This window comes from Strongylocentrotus purpuratus, unplaced genomic scaffold (assembly GCF_000002235.5).
Source record: "Strongylocentrotus purpuratus isolate Spur 01 unplaced genomic scaffold, Spur_5.0 spur5_scaffold_14, whole genome shotgun sequence".
In the NCBI taxonomy this organism is placed as follows: domain Eukaryota; kingdom Metazoa; phylum Echinodermata; class Echinoidea; order Camarodonta; family Strongylocentrotidae; genus Strongylocentrotus; species Strongylocentrotus purpuratus.
In genome coordinates this window covers 22,469,497-22,487,301 of record NW_022145599.1, presented here as the reverse complement: position 1 = coordinate 22,487,301, position 17,805 = coordinate 22,469,497, and the positions used below count along the sequence as shown (strand labels likewise).

Here is a 17,805-nt window from a genome sequence, read left to right as displayed (position 1 = left end):
GAAGCGATTGTTCGCAGAGCAAATGTCAAATCACCATGACGATTTTATGAATAGGCCCTGGATTAATGAAGCTCTTTTTGCCCTAATTGTATTTTTTAGGCTTTCTGTACAGAAATATTATAATAACAAAACCCCTCTGGTATTGTAGCAAAACTGACAATGCTATTACTTTAATGAACTAAATACAAGAAACACAAGTTCTGATGTTGTCAAAATTTAAACTGTTCATTTAACATCTCATTTATTTTCTAATCTACATAATCATATATAGCAGCTTGGAACTTGGAAATGGTATTACTTAATTTACATTTGTCAAAAGTTGTCTTAACCTCACAATTCAGCATTATGCATGTCACTCTGTACAAAGATCACTATGTACATATGGCATAATACATGCAAACTTCTAAAAGAAATGTATTCATTTCTATGAAGAAAAAAACCTGATTTATTATCCCCATGCATATTTTTGTGATACTTAAATCTATTTCAGAATATGATATCAATACTGTGCATGAACTGTGCCTAAATGTAACAAAATAATGATAATCATGATTATATATATTTTGAATATCCTTGACATTTATTTTTTTGAAGCCGAAAAAAAATAAAATATTTATACACGATGCACAACTGAATTATGTCACGGATAATTACAAGTTGATTTGAAAAAGAGATGTGAAAAATAGATGGTTTAACTTATTAAGTAGATATTAATACTTAAGTACATCAGCGTATGCATAACACACATATATCACAATGTACTTGTTACAGTGTATTTGGTGCTGATTCATAGTTTATAATAATAGAAATATTGATCAAGCCTTGAGACAAAATGAGTTGGATTTGTTCAATTCTAATTGGAAGTAGCATTCATAAACCTTCTTAATTTATCATGCACCTATATAAAAGTAAACTCCTTTCATCTGGTTTTCTACTGAACATTAAATTTACAAGAGTTGTGTAAAAAGACTGAAAAACATATATGACCCTGGTCTTAAACAAAATGCTCTCCACCTACACACACACACTCACACACACAAACACACACACACAATATAAGAATTTTTACACTGATTAACCCAGCATATCCTAATTACATTCTACATAAGTTATATTTCACTGTTGTCTTCTATCAAATACAATGAATTCTTTTAATTCAGCTTGCCAATCCAAAGAGGAAAAAAAGCAGTATTTTTCACCAGCCTTTGTTATGTATGCATACAAAACTTTATCAAATGCACCAAATTTCACACAAAATATGTTATTGCATTTTTTGTTCTAACACTATTTTTTTGTTTACATAAATCGACAGAATTAAGTACATTTTTGCCCCAAGACTTATGTTCATAATCATCTGCACTTAAAGAAAATTCAGCACTTCATTATCAGTAGTAATTTTCTATTTTTGTATAAATGGAGCGATGATATAATCATATTGGGCGAGAGTGATTCTGAGTATCCTCCAAGACAAAGTCATTTGAAAATGGAAATAAAAAAATATTGATAGTTTACAAAAATATAAAGTTATATGTATAAAATTATATCTTCCCAGTCTGAAGTGTACTAGACAGACATAATCCAAATATATTCATCATGATTCTGCCTTTTCTATAAAATAGAGCTTTTTTTTTTCATTGAAAAGTAAAAAACTACAAAAACAAAACAAAACGTTATCTACATATCAACATCTTGCCTATGAAGTCTACTTGGCAGTTGTAGATTTGTCAGAGAGATTATTTAGCCAAATTGATCTACAATTCAAATGCCCTAGGCTTTGTAAGGTATAAAATGTAGGCTTATTTTCTTAAGGCACAAGTACATGTTAACAAAAATGTCAGATTGCATACTCTGATTTTTTGGAAGATAACAAGCCAGGAATGTATATAAAATGAGCACGATTAAAATCAACAAAATATGCGTTATATATCAATGAATTTGTTATTCTCAAAGTAGACAAATATTAATTTGAAAAATTCATTGAAAGACTATAAATTTGAGTCCGCTCTTTTCCTTCGAAAGAAAGATTAAAATTATGGAATGATTTTAAATCTATTCTAGAATATAATATGAAATTTGGAAGCTCCTGGAAATGTTTGATCAAAGTTCAGATGACATCTTTAACGACATTAACGAGTCTTAAGTAAGGGTTTAAAGCATCTATAATTACATGAAACTAACAAACATCAAAACACAGCAATAGCACATGAAAGAAAATGATTGAAAGAAAATGCAATCAAGAATAAACTGATTAATGAAAGACATAAATGCATACAATTTTAAGAGATATTAAAATATACATGCACATCATCAATTTCCTCTTGTTCACTGACTCACATGATTACATGGAAATTTATAGCGATAAATTTGTAAATCTATGGCGCTAGGGTCTCACTGAAAAAAAAGGGGAAAAAGTAAACAAATAAATCATTTTAACAATCTTTTCCCCTGACAAAAAAGATAAAACACACATTTACTTGTACAAAGACATGCCATGATTCTTAATGGCACATAAGTCAAATACATATACACCATTTTCCAGATATTCTAGACACAATTTACAACATTACATGACTTGCAGTAGAAGAAACATAATTTCAGGAAAGATTCAATGCCTATAACTACACATAGGATAAAAATTCTTAACTATGATAGTGAGTGTGAAGTGATGCAATGCCATGCTTATAAAATTACATCTAAACAGGAGGTTCTCTTCTGTAAGCGGCCCATAATGGCATGTACTGTGCATGTTTACTCTGTTTCTAGCTCTCACATTAGTCAGGTCTGTTAACAACACTTTGGGTACAGAATTTACAAAAGTGCAATTTGTTTGCATGCAGGTCATAATCAAAAGCATTAAGTTTAGGCTGGAATGAAACCCATCATGAATAATTTATGCAAATTTTATTCAATTTGGTGGTATTACTTTGGCACTCAAATTTAAACTCTTCAAATGTAAAACCGGTAGTTATCTTCTCTTTCAAAGAACTCACAAAATCAAATTGTCTTTATGCACAAAACTTCTACTTGATTTTGATTTTGATATTTGACTTCAACCATTATTCAGATAATTAAAGCATATTTATTCAAAATTTTCAAGAAATGGTTCTTCTTTCTAATTTCCCAACCAATTTAGTAGAGAAATGACAATTGTGATAATTTCTTTAGCTGGATGCGGGATGAGCGCTATGTAAAAAATATAGTGGCCTTTCTTTTACCAGGAACAACACTCGAGTTCAACTATATAAATATATAATCTATATTCTCTATGCTGTTTGAAAACAAAAATATAACAAATTCATCTGTAAAATATATAATCATAAACACAAGACAGAGAAGATTTAAATAGTCCTTTATAGATTTTGAATATTTGATTTTTTTCCTTCAGATCTGAATGTCAACATTTCCTTGTGAAAATTTATAATGGTTACATCATATTTCATTGGCACTGCTGTATGTACATACGTTATATAATATACATGTAAATTCTACCAACCAATAGGGCTTTCTAATTCAAAGGTTTCAAGCACCTCACCTTCACCCCATTTTATGTTCTTATTCCATTTTCAATTAATTTTCTCTTTTTACAATCACAATAATTTGCCCCTCATTCATCTGTATCACCCCTATCATCTTTACATGTATCTTCAACCCCCTGATACAGGGCTTATCTAGCTTAACTCTTTCTTTTCTTCGCTTTCAGAATTCCCCTTTTCCTCTTCCACCAATCCCCTGCTTCTCTTCCACCAACTCCCCTATTCTCTTCTACTAATCCCCCTCTCCTCTTCTACTAATCCCTCTCCTCTCCTACTAATCCCTCTCCTCTCCTACTAATCCCTCTCCTCTTATATCTTTCTCATGCCCCTCTTCCACCCATACCCCTCTCTTCTTCCACCAACTCCCCTCACTTATTCTATCAATCCCTCTCCTCTTCTACTAATCCCTCTCCACTTCTATCAATCGTATGCCCCTCTTCCACTTGTCCCACAATCACCTTCGACCCATACCCCTCTCTCCTTCCACCAATCTCCCACTCCTCCCCATCCTTCATCCTCCTACTTCTCCTTGTTGACCAAGCTCATGAGCATCTTATCCTGCCTGGACTGGGGCGTGTCGATGACCTTCATGAGGACCTCCATCCACTGCCTCCTCTCCTCCTGTAGGTCTGCGCTCAGGTAGTACTGGCGCGTTGGTGTCACCTGGGTGAAGCTGTACAGCTGGTCCAGACGGCCTGGGGGTACACCCTCCCTCACTGTGAAGCCATCTGATCTCGTCCCGAGCACCACCTCTCCCTTGGGGAAGGCATCCTAGATAGATAGATAAATAGATTCTTTTATTGATCCATATTCAAAACATAGAAAATTGGCCTCCACTGGCAGCACATAAACAAAATACAATGTAGTTTCAAAATAATTGATTAACACTTGGGTGTATACAACACATAATATACATAAATTCACTCAAGAGTCATGACATTAAAAAAAAGCATAAATATAAATTACGTAATAATAGGGAAAACCTAAGAAAGGAGTCGACATTTAAAGATTGAGAAGAGAGAAAGAGGTCGAAAGGAGACTAGATTGAAGAGCGAAATAATAAGAAGAGAGAGAGGGGGAGAGAAAGAGAGAGAGAGAGTGAGGGGGAGAGAGATAGAGAGAAAAAGAGAGAGAAAGAGAGAGGGTGAGAGGGAGAAAGAAAGGAAGGAAAGGTGGACACGGTGGAGGAGGGAAAGGAGAGAAGAGGATATAAATAGAGGGGGGGGGGGAAGAAAAGGAAAAGGAAGGGGGATAAGTTGTAAAAGACACATGCAGATAAATTGTTTATCAGTGAAGTAATCCTGCATGAAAGCACAAGAAACGGGTCAAACGTATGATTTCCACAGGATGACGAATGAGCTTACATCATAAAACCACATCATCTAGAACAGCGCTTCTCAGCCTTTTTTAAGTCGAGGCCCACTTTGGCTTTTAGAAAGTTTTCAAACCCACCATAGAAAAGCATGATGGAAAAACTGACAATAAAACATGACAAAAAAAAATAGAGCACAAATTATGTCCTAATTTTGCATTGCCAAATTTAGGTATAATTGTGCCTGGGCCAAACAACAAAATTGCGCCCCCAAACTTATCTTTTGCTACTTACATACCAGGCATTTTGGACTAGTTTTATAGACTCTACCTTAAGTCAAAAATGAAGTTGACTTCTATTTTTCTGATGTTTCTTTAATAGCCTTTTTTGATAAGTATGAAAATGCACATCACTGTTGTTCTAAACGATTTTTTTACAGAATTGCTACATCAGAATATTGTATTTTAAGGTAGTGTTTATAGGTCTAGAAAATGGTGCCACTGCACCGGACATTGCATTGGCAGGATTGACTTTGAAACTTTGTATTCCAAATATTGGAACTATCGAATACCTCTTTCCCCAAATATTTGAATAGTAAATTTGGTATTCGTCCAATTGATGTGTATTGATCGGACATGATCAGGCATGGACGTGATATTCAATATTGTGTCTGATATAATCGATCATAGTCAGTTTGCAGGCAAAGACAAAGAGCTGTTTGCAGCATGGACATTACTGCATGACCAACTCACATCTCACATCTCCAAACGAAAGAGGAGTAGGATAACTTACGAGTGGATCTGAGTAATAACTTAATAAGCGGCCATCGAGTGAGAACCAGCGTCGCCTGTAGGCCTCGTTTCCCTTGGGCCCAGTCTTGGCCAACCATCCCTCCTTCAAGAAGTCTCGTGTTAATTGTAGGGCCAGCTGGGAGGGCACAAAATATTCAACATCATTATCTATATAAGGCTTCCTAGTGGTACAATAAATCAGTGTATTCAATATTTTTAGCACAATACTTGGATGACTAACCAATGTTGTTTTCGTATTGCTCAGTCATCCAGGAAATTCAACTATCGATATCGATATCATGGCAATATAAAACGAAAACAAAGCCATATTTACCTAGCTAAGTCAAATTTTGTTATTTTTAATTCGCTAGTCAGACTAATATAGATAATAATAATATTAAAATTGTACGGCTTTGATTTCGTGTGATGCAAGAATATATTGCTCTCGCTATTAAAGACAATATTAGACTCGTCTTCGACTTGTCCAATATTGTCATAGCTCAAGCAATATATTCATGTATCACACTCAAAGCCATCCAATATTATAGAAGTATTTAAAAAAACATTGAACTGAGTTAGTAAACAGCCAAATAGAAATATGAATGGCAAAATCAAAATGAAGCGTAAAGAAAGATAGTGCAGATTGAATATCCCTATCTGCAAGACACAAGTGGTTTATTGCTATTTGGTCCAATGCCACTTGGCCAAATCAAATGGTGATTGGATAAAATATTGATAGATAAACTGATGTCAGACCAAAGGATGATATACTATATGGGTATTTGACTATCATGATTGGACCAAATGGTAATGTACCACACAAGTCACTGAGTGTACTTAAAGAGAAGGTTGAGTTCTGGGAAGAGGTGAAAAATATTTGTGAGCGTTATCATTCTTATTATGCAAGTGTGGAAGAACATCAGGTAAGACATGTTCCTTGAAAAGCATGGCTCTTCAAATGCCTTCATATTCTAAATATGTCATGTTCATCGTAAAACTCGGGGGGTAGGATTTTTACGCCACGTGTTCGTGTAGTCCCATATACATCTTTCTGTGTACAGTGTTTGTAACTTTACCAAGACTTGGCCAAATTTCTTATCATTTTGATGATTCCAGAACCTTGCAATACACACAAATTCTTATATGCTAGATGATCAACCTTTTCTGGTCGATTTCACACCGTTTCTTTCACAATGCAATCGCATGACCAGAACTCAACTTCATCTTTAAGGGCCACTGCAGCATGCATCTTCCCATTTTATTTTTGTCTTTTTTGTGTGTGCAAAAATCCCTCCTGCCATTCATTTACACATACCGTATACAAAAAATGAATACTTGAACAAATACTGAATCTATAGAATCTTCTGATTGGTGAGGCAGTGACATGCAGGATTTCAACACCAGATGCAAACAGTATGCCTGAAAGGGGGGGGGGGGGGGAGGTTGGCTCTGGGGCTTGATTTTTATTGCAGGAATCATGTTAGGGTTGCAGATGGCATTAAAATTAGGTTGAAGGCTATAGTTGGAGTAAAGTACAATGCTTTTGGAGACTCAAGTTATGAAATTGATTAGTGTAAAATAATGACTGCAGAGCCATTAATGCCAGAGCAATTGTCATACCCTCAAGGGCCTCTTTGAAACATCTTTTTATGATAAAAAAAGGGATATCATGGACCTAATGAACTACTAATAAGACAAGAATCAATCTAGAGCAAAATGTTTGTATGAACATTTCAAAGATAGATGGAGATAATCTCAAAAAGGAGGAAACAAAGGTGTGTAATCCGTATAAGATTGGGTACATTTTTTTAAACAAAATGGAATCTTACATCTTCATCACTTGCCCCTGGGTATGCCACTTTGAGTCTGTTGAACTTTGCATGACGGATTGCCATGTACCAGTCTACTATATCCTGCAAAGGAACATTGAGAAGGAAGAAAAAGGAGAGAAATATGGAATCAGGTAAATATGCCTCATGAAATTTATGCAAAGATCAATGTACTGAAGTATAACAACCCATCACAAAGCATTGCCATGCTCATCAAAATGGTAGCTATGCCACACACAGAGAAGTTCATGATGTTATTATACAATCAATTGCTAAGATTTGTCTTATGGGGTCCACCACTAGATCACTAACAATTGCGACCCCCCTCCCCCCCCCCCCCCCCCCCCAAAAAAAAATAAAATAAATAAATAAATAAATAAATAAATAAAAAAATAAAAAAATAATAATAATTTGAACGAATGGCCCACAATCAGTCCTTTTGGAATAGTTTTCCAGTCGATATGGCAATGTGACTAGTAGTAGTGGTTTTTTCACCTGACTGCTAAGAAAGCATAAGTGCTTGTTAGTAAGCAGCCAGAGGACTGACGGATTTAGGTCCTCTCTGAGGGACCTGGTAATGAGGATTAATGCCTCACCAAAGTACACAAGCGCATCGACTTGGTTTGGAACCTGGTTTCCAGATTACGAGACCACTGCTCTACCAACTGAGCTGTCGCAACTACAGTACCATGTGCTGACAACATGTTTGTTACTAAAGAAGTAAGTATTATCATTACTTACTTTTCCATCATTGGTATAGAGGTAGATATTCCTAGTCATATTCTCCTTGATATAGCTCAACTGGAGGCCGTTAGGATTGCCGATCTTCTCTGGGGTGAATACAGCATTCAACTCAGACAATAGTATTGTTGCCTTGGGCTCTTTTGCCTGGAGGATAAGTCAAAGACCACATTGGAAAATCAAGGTGTTTTCAAACTCTTTTTTCAAACTTTACAAATAAATGAATATATTCAATAAAATGCACCTGTGAAGATTAAGTGGTTTTGGGGTGTTTAAAAAATGAATAGCTATCCATTTTCTATTCCTGTCTCAGTAAAACAATAAAAGAGGCATTTATAAGATCATAATTCTCTCTAAAATCAAAGTCAAAATTAATCTTATGGGAGGAATTTCTCAAGTAGTTATATGTTTGAATTAAAAATTGAAATGGTTTATTAAATAAAATGTCATCGTGACCAAAGGCAGAATTGCTCAATCTTTTACAGATTAAAATTGCAAAATATATTCAATCATGACAATCATAACATCTAAAACACTGTCACGCCGGGAAGTTTCAATTAGGAAGATGGTTGATTTGAAAAGAGAAATTTTGAGACCACTAAAAGGTAATTGTAGAAATCCATGCCACAATTACCCATGATTTGAAAAATATATATTTTAAAGAAAGCAATACTGCATTTGAGGTTTGTGTTAGCTTTCTCTACTAATTTTCATACATTTCTTATACAGTCCAAACATGTCAAACTGATTTTCAAGCAGGAAAATAATTGAACAATAATGCAAGCAAGTCCTCTTATGTCTCTACCCGGCCCGAAGCTGTACTGTTCCATGGGTGCTATTCAAGCAGCAGCCAGTTATTAAAGGGGGTGAAAACTGAAGAATACAGGGGAACGCCATCTACGTCTCCTTTTGGACAACTGCACGTAAACGAATTGACTTGATTAACGGTAGTCAGCGATTAAATCTCTACATGGTCAGCGTTCTTGCTGCGGTCTTGTTGTCCGTAGTCCTATTATACCCGATTGGGCCCGAGTCAGATCACGGGAAGTCTAGTCAGTTTACAACCCCTTTAAGCCAATTAAAATCAAATAATTGAGGAATATGTCTAGCAGCTTACATTTTCTTTGTTATAATACTTGAGTGTGTTATCATCTTCTGACAGGACAAAGAGTCTATGCTGGAACCTGTTATCATCCCTGCCTTTCTTCCACAGATAGCCCGTCTTCTTGCCCGACCGATACGTCTGCTTGTCCAGGTCCATGAACTCATGGCGCTCATACTTTGCACGTATCCACTGCTCTCGTAGAACCCTGCATCAGAAGAGTAACCATGGTGATATGAAGAGTTTCAGCTCGTGGGGATACAACATTATTAAAGGCATCAATTTTACATTTAAGTCAGGATACCGCCCCCTTGATCTTTCTCTCCCAGGTTATGCTAGAAAGACTATACAAGAATATAAGCATGTTTCCCTTAAAACACTTTTTGTAATTTACTTTGTACTTGAAGGGGTACAGATTGCATTAAAGAATATCAGACCTAAATACAGCATCGTCAGCTTCTTTTTCATTTTTGTGTACATTGATTACCAGTACTAAATGTCTACAAAATTCAATAAGTATCAATACTACTAAAGTCTAGGTAAATAGAAATTAGTCGTATTTAAATTTTGCGTTTATTAAAACAAAACAGTTACAGATTTTAAGACAAAATAAGGCCTAAGCTCTCTAAATGTTTAAAACGACCAGAAATTTGTGCAATATGAATTTGAGATGATCATTCATTCTGAGTATTTTTTAATTTTTGCGGGCACAGATTCACGGACGTTGGCATTAGCGCACTTTTATTTGAAAAGACCTTGGGTGGAATGACATTGACTATGACAATGATAAATTAGAATCAGAACTGAATAGAAAGTGACTTTAAATAATTTATAAAGATAGAAAAAAAGACAAAAAGACAAAAAGACAAAAAGAAAAAAAGAAAAAAAGAAAAAAAGAAAAAAAAAAAGAAAAAAAATAAAGAAAGAATATTCTGAACAAAGGTGATCTGTTGATGATGACAGACCACCTAAAAATTGCTTGAGGAGCATTTGACTTACTGGCAATCTTTCTCTGTTGGTCTTCTGTAGAACTTTGGAACATATTGCTCATACTTTTCTTTGGCCTTCAGGTTGCCATGTGCTTCCATGAACTGTGGGAAAAAGAGAAAAATTGACAAAAATTGACAATAAAAGACAAATTCATGACTTCTTAACTTGGCACAAAAGAATATTCAACCTTGAAATGAAGCCAATTGATGTGCTCATCTGAATGAACAGCCATTTCTGTTTTCTAAACAAAAGGGAGTTTCTCATACTAGCACACAGTATGCATTGCACTTAAACAACATGTACATACATGTACCTACATGGACATAGACATGTGTACATTATGTACAAGAACAATTAATCAGTTCAAATGTTATGTGAACTAGACTGTTTGTAGCCACAAGGAGATTAACTTGTATCCCTAAATACAAAGTAAAAAACCCTCCAGCTCTAAATACATGTAGTTGTAAATGTGGATTGGGGAAGTGGATTGGGGAAGTGGATTGAGCTGCAGTTCCTTTAAGATTTAAGTCTTCCAATTATGACGATATTTACGATTTATTATATTTATCTTTTATTTTACTATTTTATTTATTGTAATTCTGTAAAACTGCTGTAGAATTCTTATCTAGTTAAATTGTCTTCTTTTTCAATACATTTCAGTCATTATTCTTCAAAGGTTTTTCCTTACATTGGCAGACAAATTACAAGATCCTACTCGAAGCTGAACTTCGATCACTACACAACTAAACTAAATGCATCTAACATGTACAACAGACATGTATACAGGTATTTGAATATATCTATAAGATTCTATATAAAGTTCCCCTCTTGTACATATGATTCGGTTTTGAGGGATATGTTTGATTCTTAATGATGCTTTTAAAACATATTTATATAGGCTCCAAATCATTCTAATTGATTTTATTGAAGCTAAAATTAGCTTTACGACCAGGATATGCAAACCAAAAATATATATCCTACCACTAAAACAAATACATGACATAGTGATTACTAACTTTGCTTTGAAGTTATATATAGATTATTATACATTCCTATAAAAGAAAAGTAGTTTTATTGGTGATCTGACAATTCATCAACATTTCCTCTCATATTTATTTTGTGACAGATATACACGTAGGGTTGAGGTTATAATTTGGTTTTAGGTTACTTAAAGATTAGGGTTATATTATAATGGGGTTTAGTTTAGCTTAGGGTTAATTGGGTTGAGTATTGGGTTCAGGGTTGAAGTTAGCAAATTCAAATAGAGGGGCATTGTCTGCAGAGTAATTCTTCCTAGAGATTGTGTCACACAATCTTTCAATTAATTAATTTTAAAAAAAAACCCACGACAAAACAACAAACATAAAGACCAAAATTGAAAGAATAACAACTTGCCACCACAGCATGAGCATCAAATATCAAATCAAGCGCATTTTGAAATAAGCATTAGAACTACAGGACAGTGTGGGTGCGTTCAATCGATTTTTCAAAGCTAGAATCACAAACATGAATCACAAATCAAAACGCTGTTACAAAAAACAAGGTCACTGCGGTTTGCGTTCAGGCGATTTTTCATCAACGCTGATTCTAGCTCATTTCGAGCCCAGCCACTGCGCAAGTTTGACCCAGGAAGTATAGTTCAACCTTGGCGCACGCTTTCTGGAATTGTTTACGGCCGACTGTCGCCTTCTGTTTTGAGCATAGATCGCAATAATAAAACAAAGAATGAGAAGGTGATAGAAGGAAGAAACAAAGAATAACATAAGGAAAGACAGAAAGAGAAAGTCGATAGAATGATTAAAACAAAGAATAACATAGGAGAAGGTGATAGAATGATTAAAACAAAGAAAAACATAAGAGAAGGTGATAGAAGGAAGAAACAAAGAATAACATAAGAGAAAGTGATAGAAGGAAGAAACAAAGAATAACATAAGAATAGAAGGAAGAAACAAAGAATAACATAAGAGAAAGTGATAGAATGATTAAAACAAAGAATAACATAAGAGAAAGTGATAGAAGGAAAAAACAAAGAATAACATAAGAATAGAAGGAAGAAACAAAGAATAACAAAAGGAAAAACAGAAAGAGAAAATGATAGAATGATTAAAACAAAGAAGAACATAAGAGAAAGTGTTAGAATGATTAAAACAAAGAATAACATAAGAGAAAGTGATAGAAGGAGGAAACAAAGAATAACATAAGAGAAAGTGATAGAATGCTTAAAACAAAGAATTACATAAGAAAAGGTGATAGAAGGAAAAAACAAAGAATAACATAAGAATAGAAGAAAGAAACAAAGAATAACATAAGGAAAGACAGAAAGAGAAAATGATAGAATGATCAAAACAAAGAATAACATAAGAGAAAGTGATAGAATGATTAAAACAAAGAATAACATAAGAGAAAGTGATAGAAGGAAAAAACAAAGAATAACATAAGAATAGAAGGAAGAAACAAAGAATAACAAAAGAGAAAGTGTTAGAATTATAAAAACAAAGAATAACATAAGAGAAGGTGATAGAAGGAAAAAACAAAGAAAAACATAAGAATAGAAGGAAGAAACAAAGAATAACATAACGGAACAGGCCACGATAAAGCGCATGGTATAGTGAACGCAAATTGCATGAAAAGCAGGCACGCGGCTTTTGCCCAAACCGGAACAGGCCACATGGAATCATGATTGAGACTACGTTCGTTCAATCAAATTTTAGCGACCATGATTTTGCAGAATCATGATACAAAACGCATCTTTTTCAGCGTTTTATGTTTGTGTTTTCAAACACGTTTATTCTTACGACCGACAAAAAAATTGCTTGAACGAATTGCGTTTTAAACTAAACGTCTTTGAAAATAGTGATTCTAGGGTGAAAAAGTGTTGATTAAACGCACCCTTTGTGGGTTCATCTGCTACACTGTGCCATAATAGTGAAAGTGAATTCAATCTAATCTATCCAAAGTGTGTTTATGTAATAGTCATTTGCTGGCAAAGAAAAAGAACAAGAAAAAACAAGAAGACAATGGAAGTCAAATCAATCCCATCTCTTGAAAGGATTTTTCCTTCGATTTCGTTAGGGGCAAAGACAAAAAAAAAAAAATAAGACAATGCAAACAACACAATAGTAATGTTGGAAGAGAGTCACATTGATGCTGGGAAAAGAACAAATAAAAAAGATTAAATATTAAACTATTCCAAGATAATGTTAATAGTACATGAAGAAATATCAAATAAAACTCTCATTTAAGTACATACACTGTACATGTATTTGAATTAATGTACATACAGAGCACATATTTATTCTTAAAAAGTATACTCAACTTTGGTATTTTCCATCTAACAGTTTTAACATGTGTGACCTTGAAATATTATTTTGATAAGTAAATAAATAATATTCTGCCTAATGATTCTGCTGCCACAGATACGCAGCAGCCTTTAACAAAAGGATTGTCAAAAGCCAATAGCATGCACTATATGACATACATACATGTACAAAACATCAAATACTTTTAACAAAAATCAGAATCATTGCCAAAACTTTGAGGTGGCAAAAACAATTGTATGATTCATGAATGGACATTTGTTAGTGAACTTTGGTTCCTAAAGAAAGAGAGAGAGAGAGAGAGAGAGAGAGAGAGAGAGAGAGAGAGAGAGATTTAGGGGGGAGTTCAAATCATTGTTGCATGTTTGTAAATGTACCAGGAAATAACCATTTGTCACTAGTTTCAAAATACAATATGGATCTGTACATGATATCAATACTGTGATACAATAATATATTGTCTGTTGGACACTAATTTGTAGTGGAATTCAATAATTTTTTTCTATGGCATGAAACTTTTGCCAATGTGGGCCATTTAAATACAATTTGTGAAAGTTTCATGCATGTTTTAGGTCTATATGTATGAGTACACTGTTTTTTCTCTCTCCACAATGAAGATTTATCAAACTATATATACATATACATGTATGTATTGTATACAAAGAGTAAATATATATTCCTCTCTCTCATTGTGTATTTCTCTTTAAAAGTCTACATGTACACTCCTTTTCTCTCATTCCTTCTCTGACCTTATATCCTTCCCAAATCTGCACTTGTCTCATTATTTTCATTTCATTCTTATATCCTGCCCCCCCCCCCCCCCAAAAAAAAAAAAAAATTGCATGCAGTGTTACTCTAAACAGGAAGGAAGACAAGCAGGATCTAATGCATTATCTGTCAACATGTGGTCAACCATAGTAAAACAAAACCTAGAAAAAAAGGACCAATAGCGCACAAGCAGCACAACACGATATAATTATTAAGCGTAACATACAAATAAATTTATTCTCTCTCTCTCTCTCTCTCTCTCTCTCTCTCTCTCTCTATTGTATGACACTTCTTTATACAAATATACAAATATACATGTACATACTATATACAGGACTCTTAATGACATAATAAGTTTGCATGTTTTTTATAAGTTGAGTTGTTGACAAATCTAGATTATGTGTATATCAGTGATTCATTCAGAACACAAACATACAGACAACTTGCATTATAACACTTGACCTACCACTCAGACACATGAAAATACATACGGATCCTTCGCGAGTGTGTGTTTCACACATGGACTATTGGTGACTGCAATTAATGCACTTTTAAGCATGTGATTCACGAAAAATCCTAATCTAAAACAAAAAAAATTCTTGAAGACAGCCCAGTCTTTTGAACTACCGGTATGTCGCTTTACGGAAACACTAACAAGATGCGCATTTTCAAAATTAAAATTTATTGATACTTTTTCATTGCTTCTGCTGTTCGTGTGTGACTTTGGAATGTGATGCGTGTGTGCGATATGTGATGATACTGAGCATTTCATTTTGCAAAATACCCCAAACTTTACTCTATAAATAGTTTAAGTAGTTGCCGAAATAAGGAATCTTAGTTCTTTTCTGGTCCACATCCAGGGAGGGGGTACTCACAGCTTAAGACATACAGGGGTGTGCTGCTCTAATGGGTCACTTTTTCACCAAAAAATCCCCCTTTTTTTTACAAAAACATCACTAAACATGGGTCAGTTTTACCAAAAATTATAATTTTTTTTTGTGTTTTTGCATGGTAAACATAAACACTCCCAAACTGTGAAAAATGGACCTATATTTTTGAGAAAAATCAGCCAAAATGACCCTTAAAAATGGACAGGGGTTTCGAGGCTTGAGCGACACCCCCCGTCCACCACCCCCCCCCCCCCCCCCCCTCCCTCACCACCTTCAGGTGTGGATTCAACAGTGACAGCCCTGCCTAGTGGAGGCGGACAATAGAGAGGTGACTGCCAAAACCTGCATTTTATATGATACATCACCATCTCTTTGTAATAAACATATTTCATCTTGAACTAAACATTTCTCGTCTCGAGTTATCTGTATAAGGTACTCTCAATAGTTTTAGCACTGTCATATCCATGCTACTTTTGCTTCATACAACATACAAAAATTTGATACAAAGTGTAACATTACCTACAAAAATTGTAGGTATTTATTCAAGTATACTTTGTTTGAATTGGCTGGATGTATGTTTGGATAACTACATGTTTTTGCCTTCAAAGGAAGTTTGATCCTAGTGAATAAACAATATCAACAATATCACTGATCTATTTGGCGGAAATAGACCCATCAGAAATGATTAAGACAAGATTAAGATTGTTTTATCATTCCTCCTTTTTTCTTTTGCAAATGGATGTCTATAGATACTGCTGCACTTGAAAATGTTACAGTGTGTGTATTGTCCATCAGAGCGTGTGTAGTGGAAAATTGGTTTTAAATCTGTCATACAGTAGTTATATGAAGATAGATTTATCAAATAATATTTTTTCTTTCAAATTTGTTTTACATATATTTGATAAATTAGATTATAACACATGGAGATTTTCACAAGCACAATGACCAAGTCAGGTTTGACCCAAAATGCAATTCTGCCATTTAAAGGGGAAGTCCACCCGATATTAAGTTGGTTTGAATAGAAGCAGAAAAAGGAACAGGTCAGTGAAAGTTTAAACAAAAACTGTTTGATTTATAGCAACATCAAAAGTTCAAAACTTTCTTATTTTTCATCAGATTCTGCTCAAACTTTCACTAATCCTTTTCTCTCATTTTTCTGATTCTATGAAAACCAACTTAATTTCAGGTGAACTTCCCCTTTAAATCTAATATTCCCCCCTTACAATCAGCAAACATCATTCCATCTTAGAGATATCGTAACTAAGATAAAACAAACACTTATTTATCTGGCAATAATCTACAGGTACACATGTGCAGACTTGTCTGAATATCGAGTACCCGGTACACATACAGGTAAGAACTACATTATTCATACCCTTACAAATTTTGAAATTTGTTAAAGGTAAAGACCAGTATTGGAAACGCCCCAATTTCAAAAAATGAAATGGAAGCTCTCATTACCAATCATGTGAAAGAATATGTTTTAACTAATACATGATGATACAAAATTTGCCAGGAAATCGCCTACTAATTCATATATTTGGTAAATTTGTTTCTCTCATGGTCTGTCAGAGATATAGGGTAGTCCCATATACATCTTTCTGTGTATAGTGCTTGTAACTTTACTAAGAATGGGCCAAATTTCTTATCATTTTGATGATTCCAGAACCTTGTAGATGCTAGATGCTAGATGATCAACCTTTTCTGATCGATTCCACAACGTTTCTTTCACAATGCAATCGCATGGCCATAACTGGTCTTTACCTTTAAGTATGTTAAACATTGATTTGTCTTGATGTATGTTTCTTAAGATTGTGACCTATCAAAGCATACATCTACATGTAAGGGTATTCAAGAAAGACCCTAATTCAACCAGTCCACCTTTCATTCTTGGGTTACAAAAAGCCCCTGAATCATCAAATGCACAAGGAGAATGAATAACTAATATGGTATTAGCTGTAAATTTTATTTCAGGATTTATGATCATTAGGTATACATTTTATTATGACATTATAAATCCTGAAATGTTCATGTCATGACATTTTTTCCAAGGGCCTTTTTTCACAGCAACAAACTCTCCCAAAGTTGCAAAGTATTGAGGCATTGTTGTAACTATCAACTTGTAGCATGAAGCATGTACATGAATGAATCTAAACTTGTTATAAAATTCATGAACAGTTCCATGCACATGACGGTGTTTAATTAAATAGACATTTTTGTGGGGAAAAGATCCCTTTCATTTGCCTATCAAAGGCCCTTTCGTATTCCTTTTATTTTCATTTTCTTATACCTCATGCAAAATGAATGATCAAAGAAATGAAACAATTCGTCGCTGTTTTCACGAAGTGACGGTAGTGAAAAAAAATTGCATTCACTTTGCGTGACGATTTTCCTCACTACCGTCACTTCGTGAAAACAAGGACGAATTGAATGTATGCTTCCTGCATTGTGCAAGCATGTGATTACTATAAATCCCCAGGCCAGCCACTCCTTGCCTAAGAACTGAAAGACAAATCTTATTCAGGATGTGTA

General features: G+C 34.3%; 1 protein-coding gene across 2 annotated transcripts in view; it reads right to left on the bottom strand.

Annotated features, from left to right (window-relative positions):
• Window positions 1-198: 198 nt before the first annotated feature.
• The window catches only part of LOC578237 (arf-GAP with dual PH domain-containing protein 1), a 32,665-nt gene continuing 15,058 nt past the window's right edge, over window positions 199-17,805 (bottom strand). For both annotated transcript variants that reach the window (XM_030984480.1, XM_030984481.1), the window contains exons 3-8: window positions 10,308-10,399; window positions 9,324-9,516; window positions 8,207-8,353; window positions 7,466-7,549; window positions 5,638-5,772; window positions 199-4,304 (exon numbers count right to left, since the gene is read on the bottom strand). In XM_030984480.1, coding sequence (XP_030840340.1) covers window positions 4,053-4,304; window positions 5,638-5,772; window positions 7,466-7,549; window positions 8,207-8,353; window positions 9,324-9,516; window positions 10,308-10,399 — 903 coding nt within the window. In that variant the 3' untranslated portion in view covers window positions 199-4,052. The remainder of the gene's footprint in view (window positions 4,305-5,637; window positions 5,773-7,465; window positions 7,550-8,206; window positions 8,354-9,323; window positions 9,517-10,307; window positions 10,400-17,805) is intronic.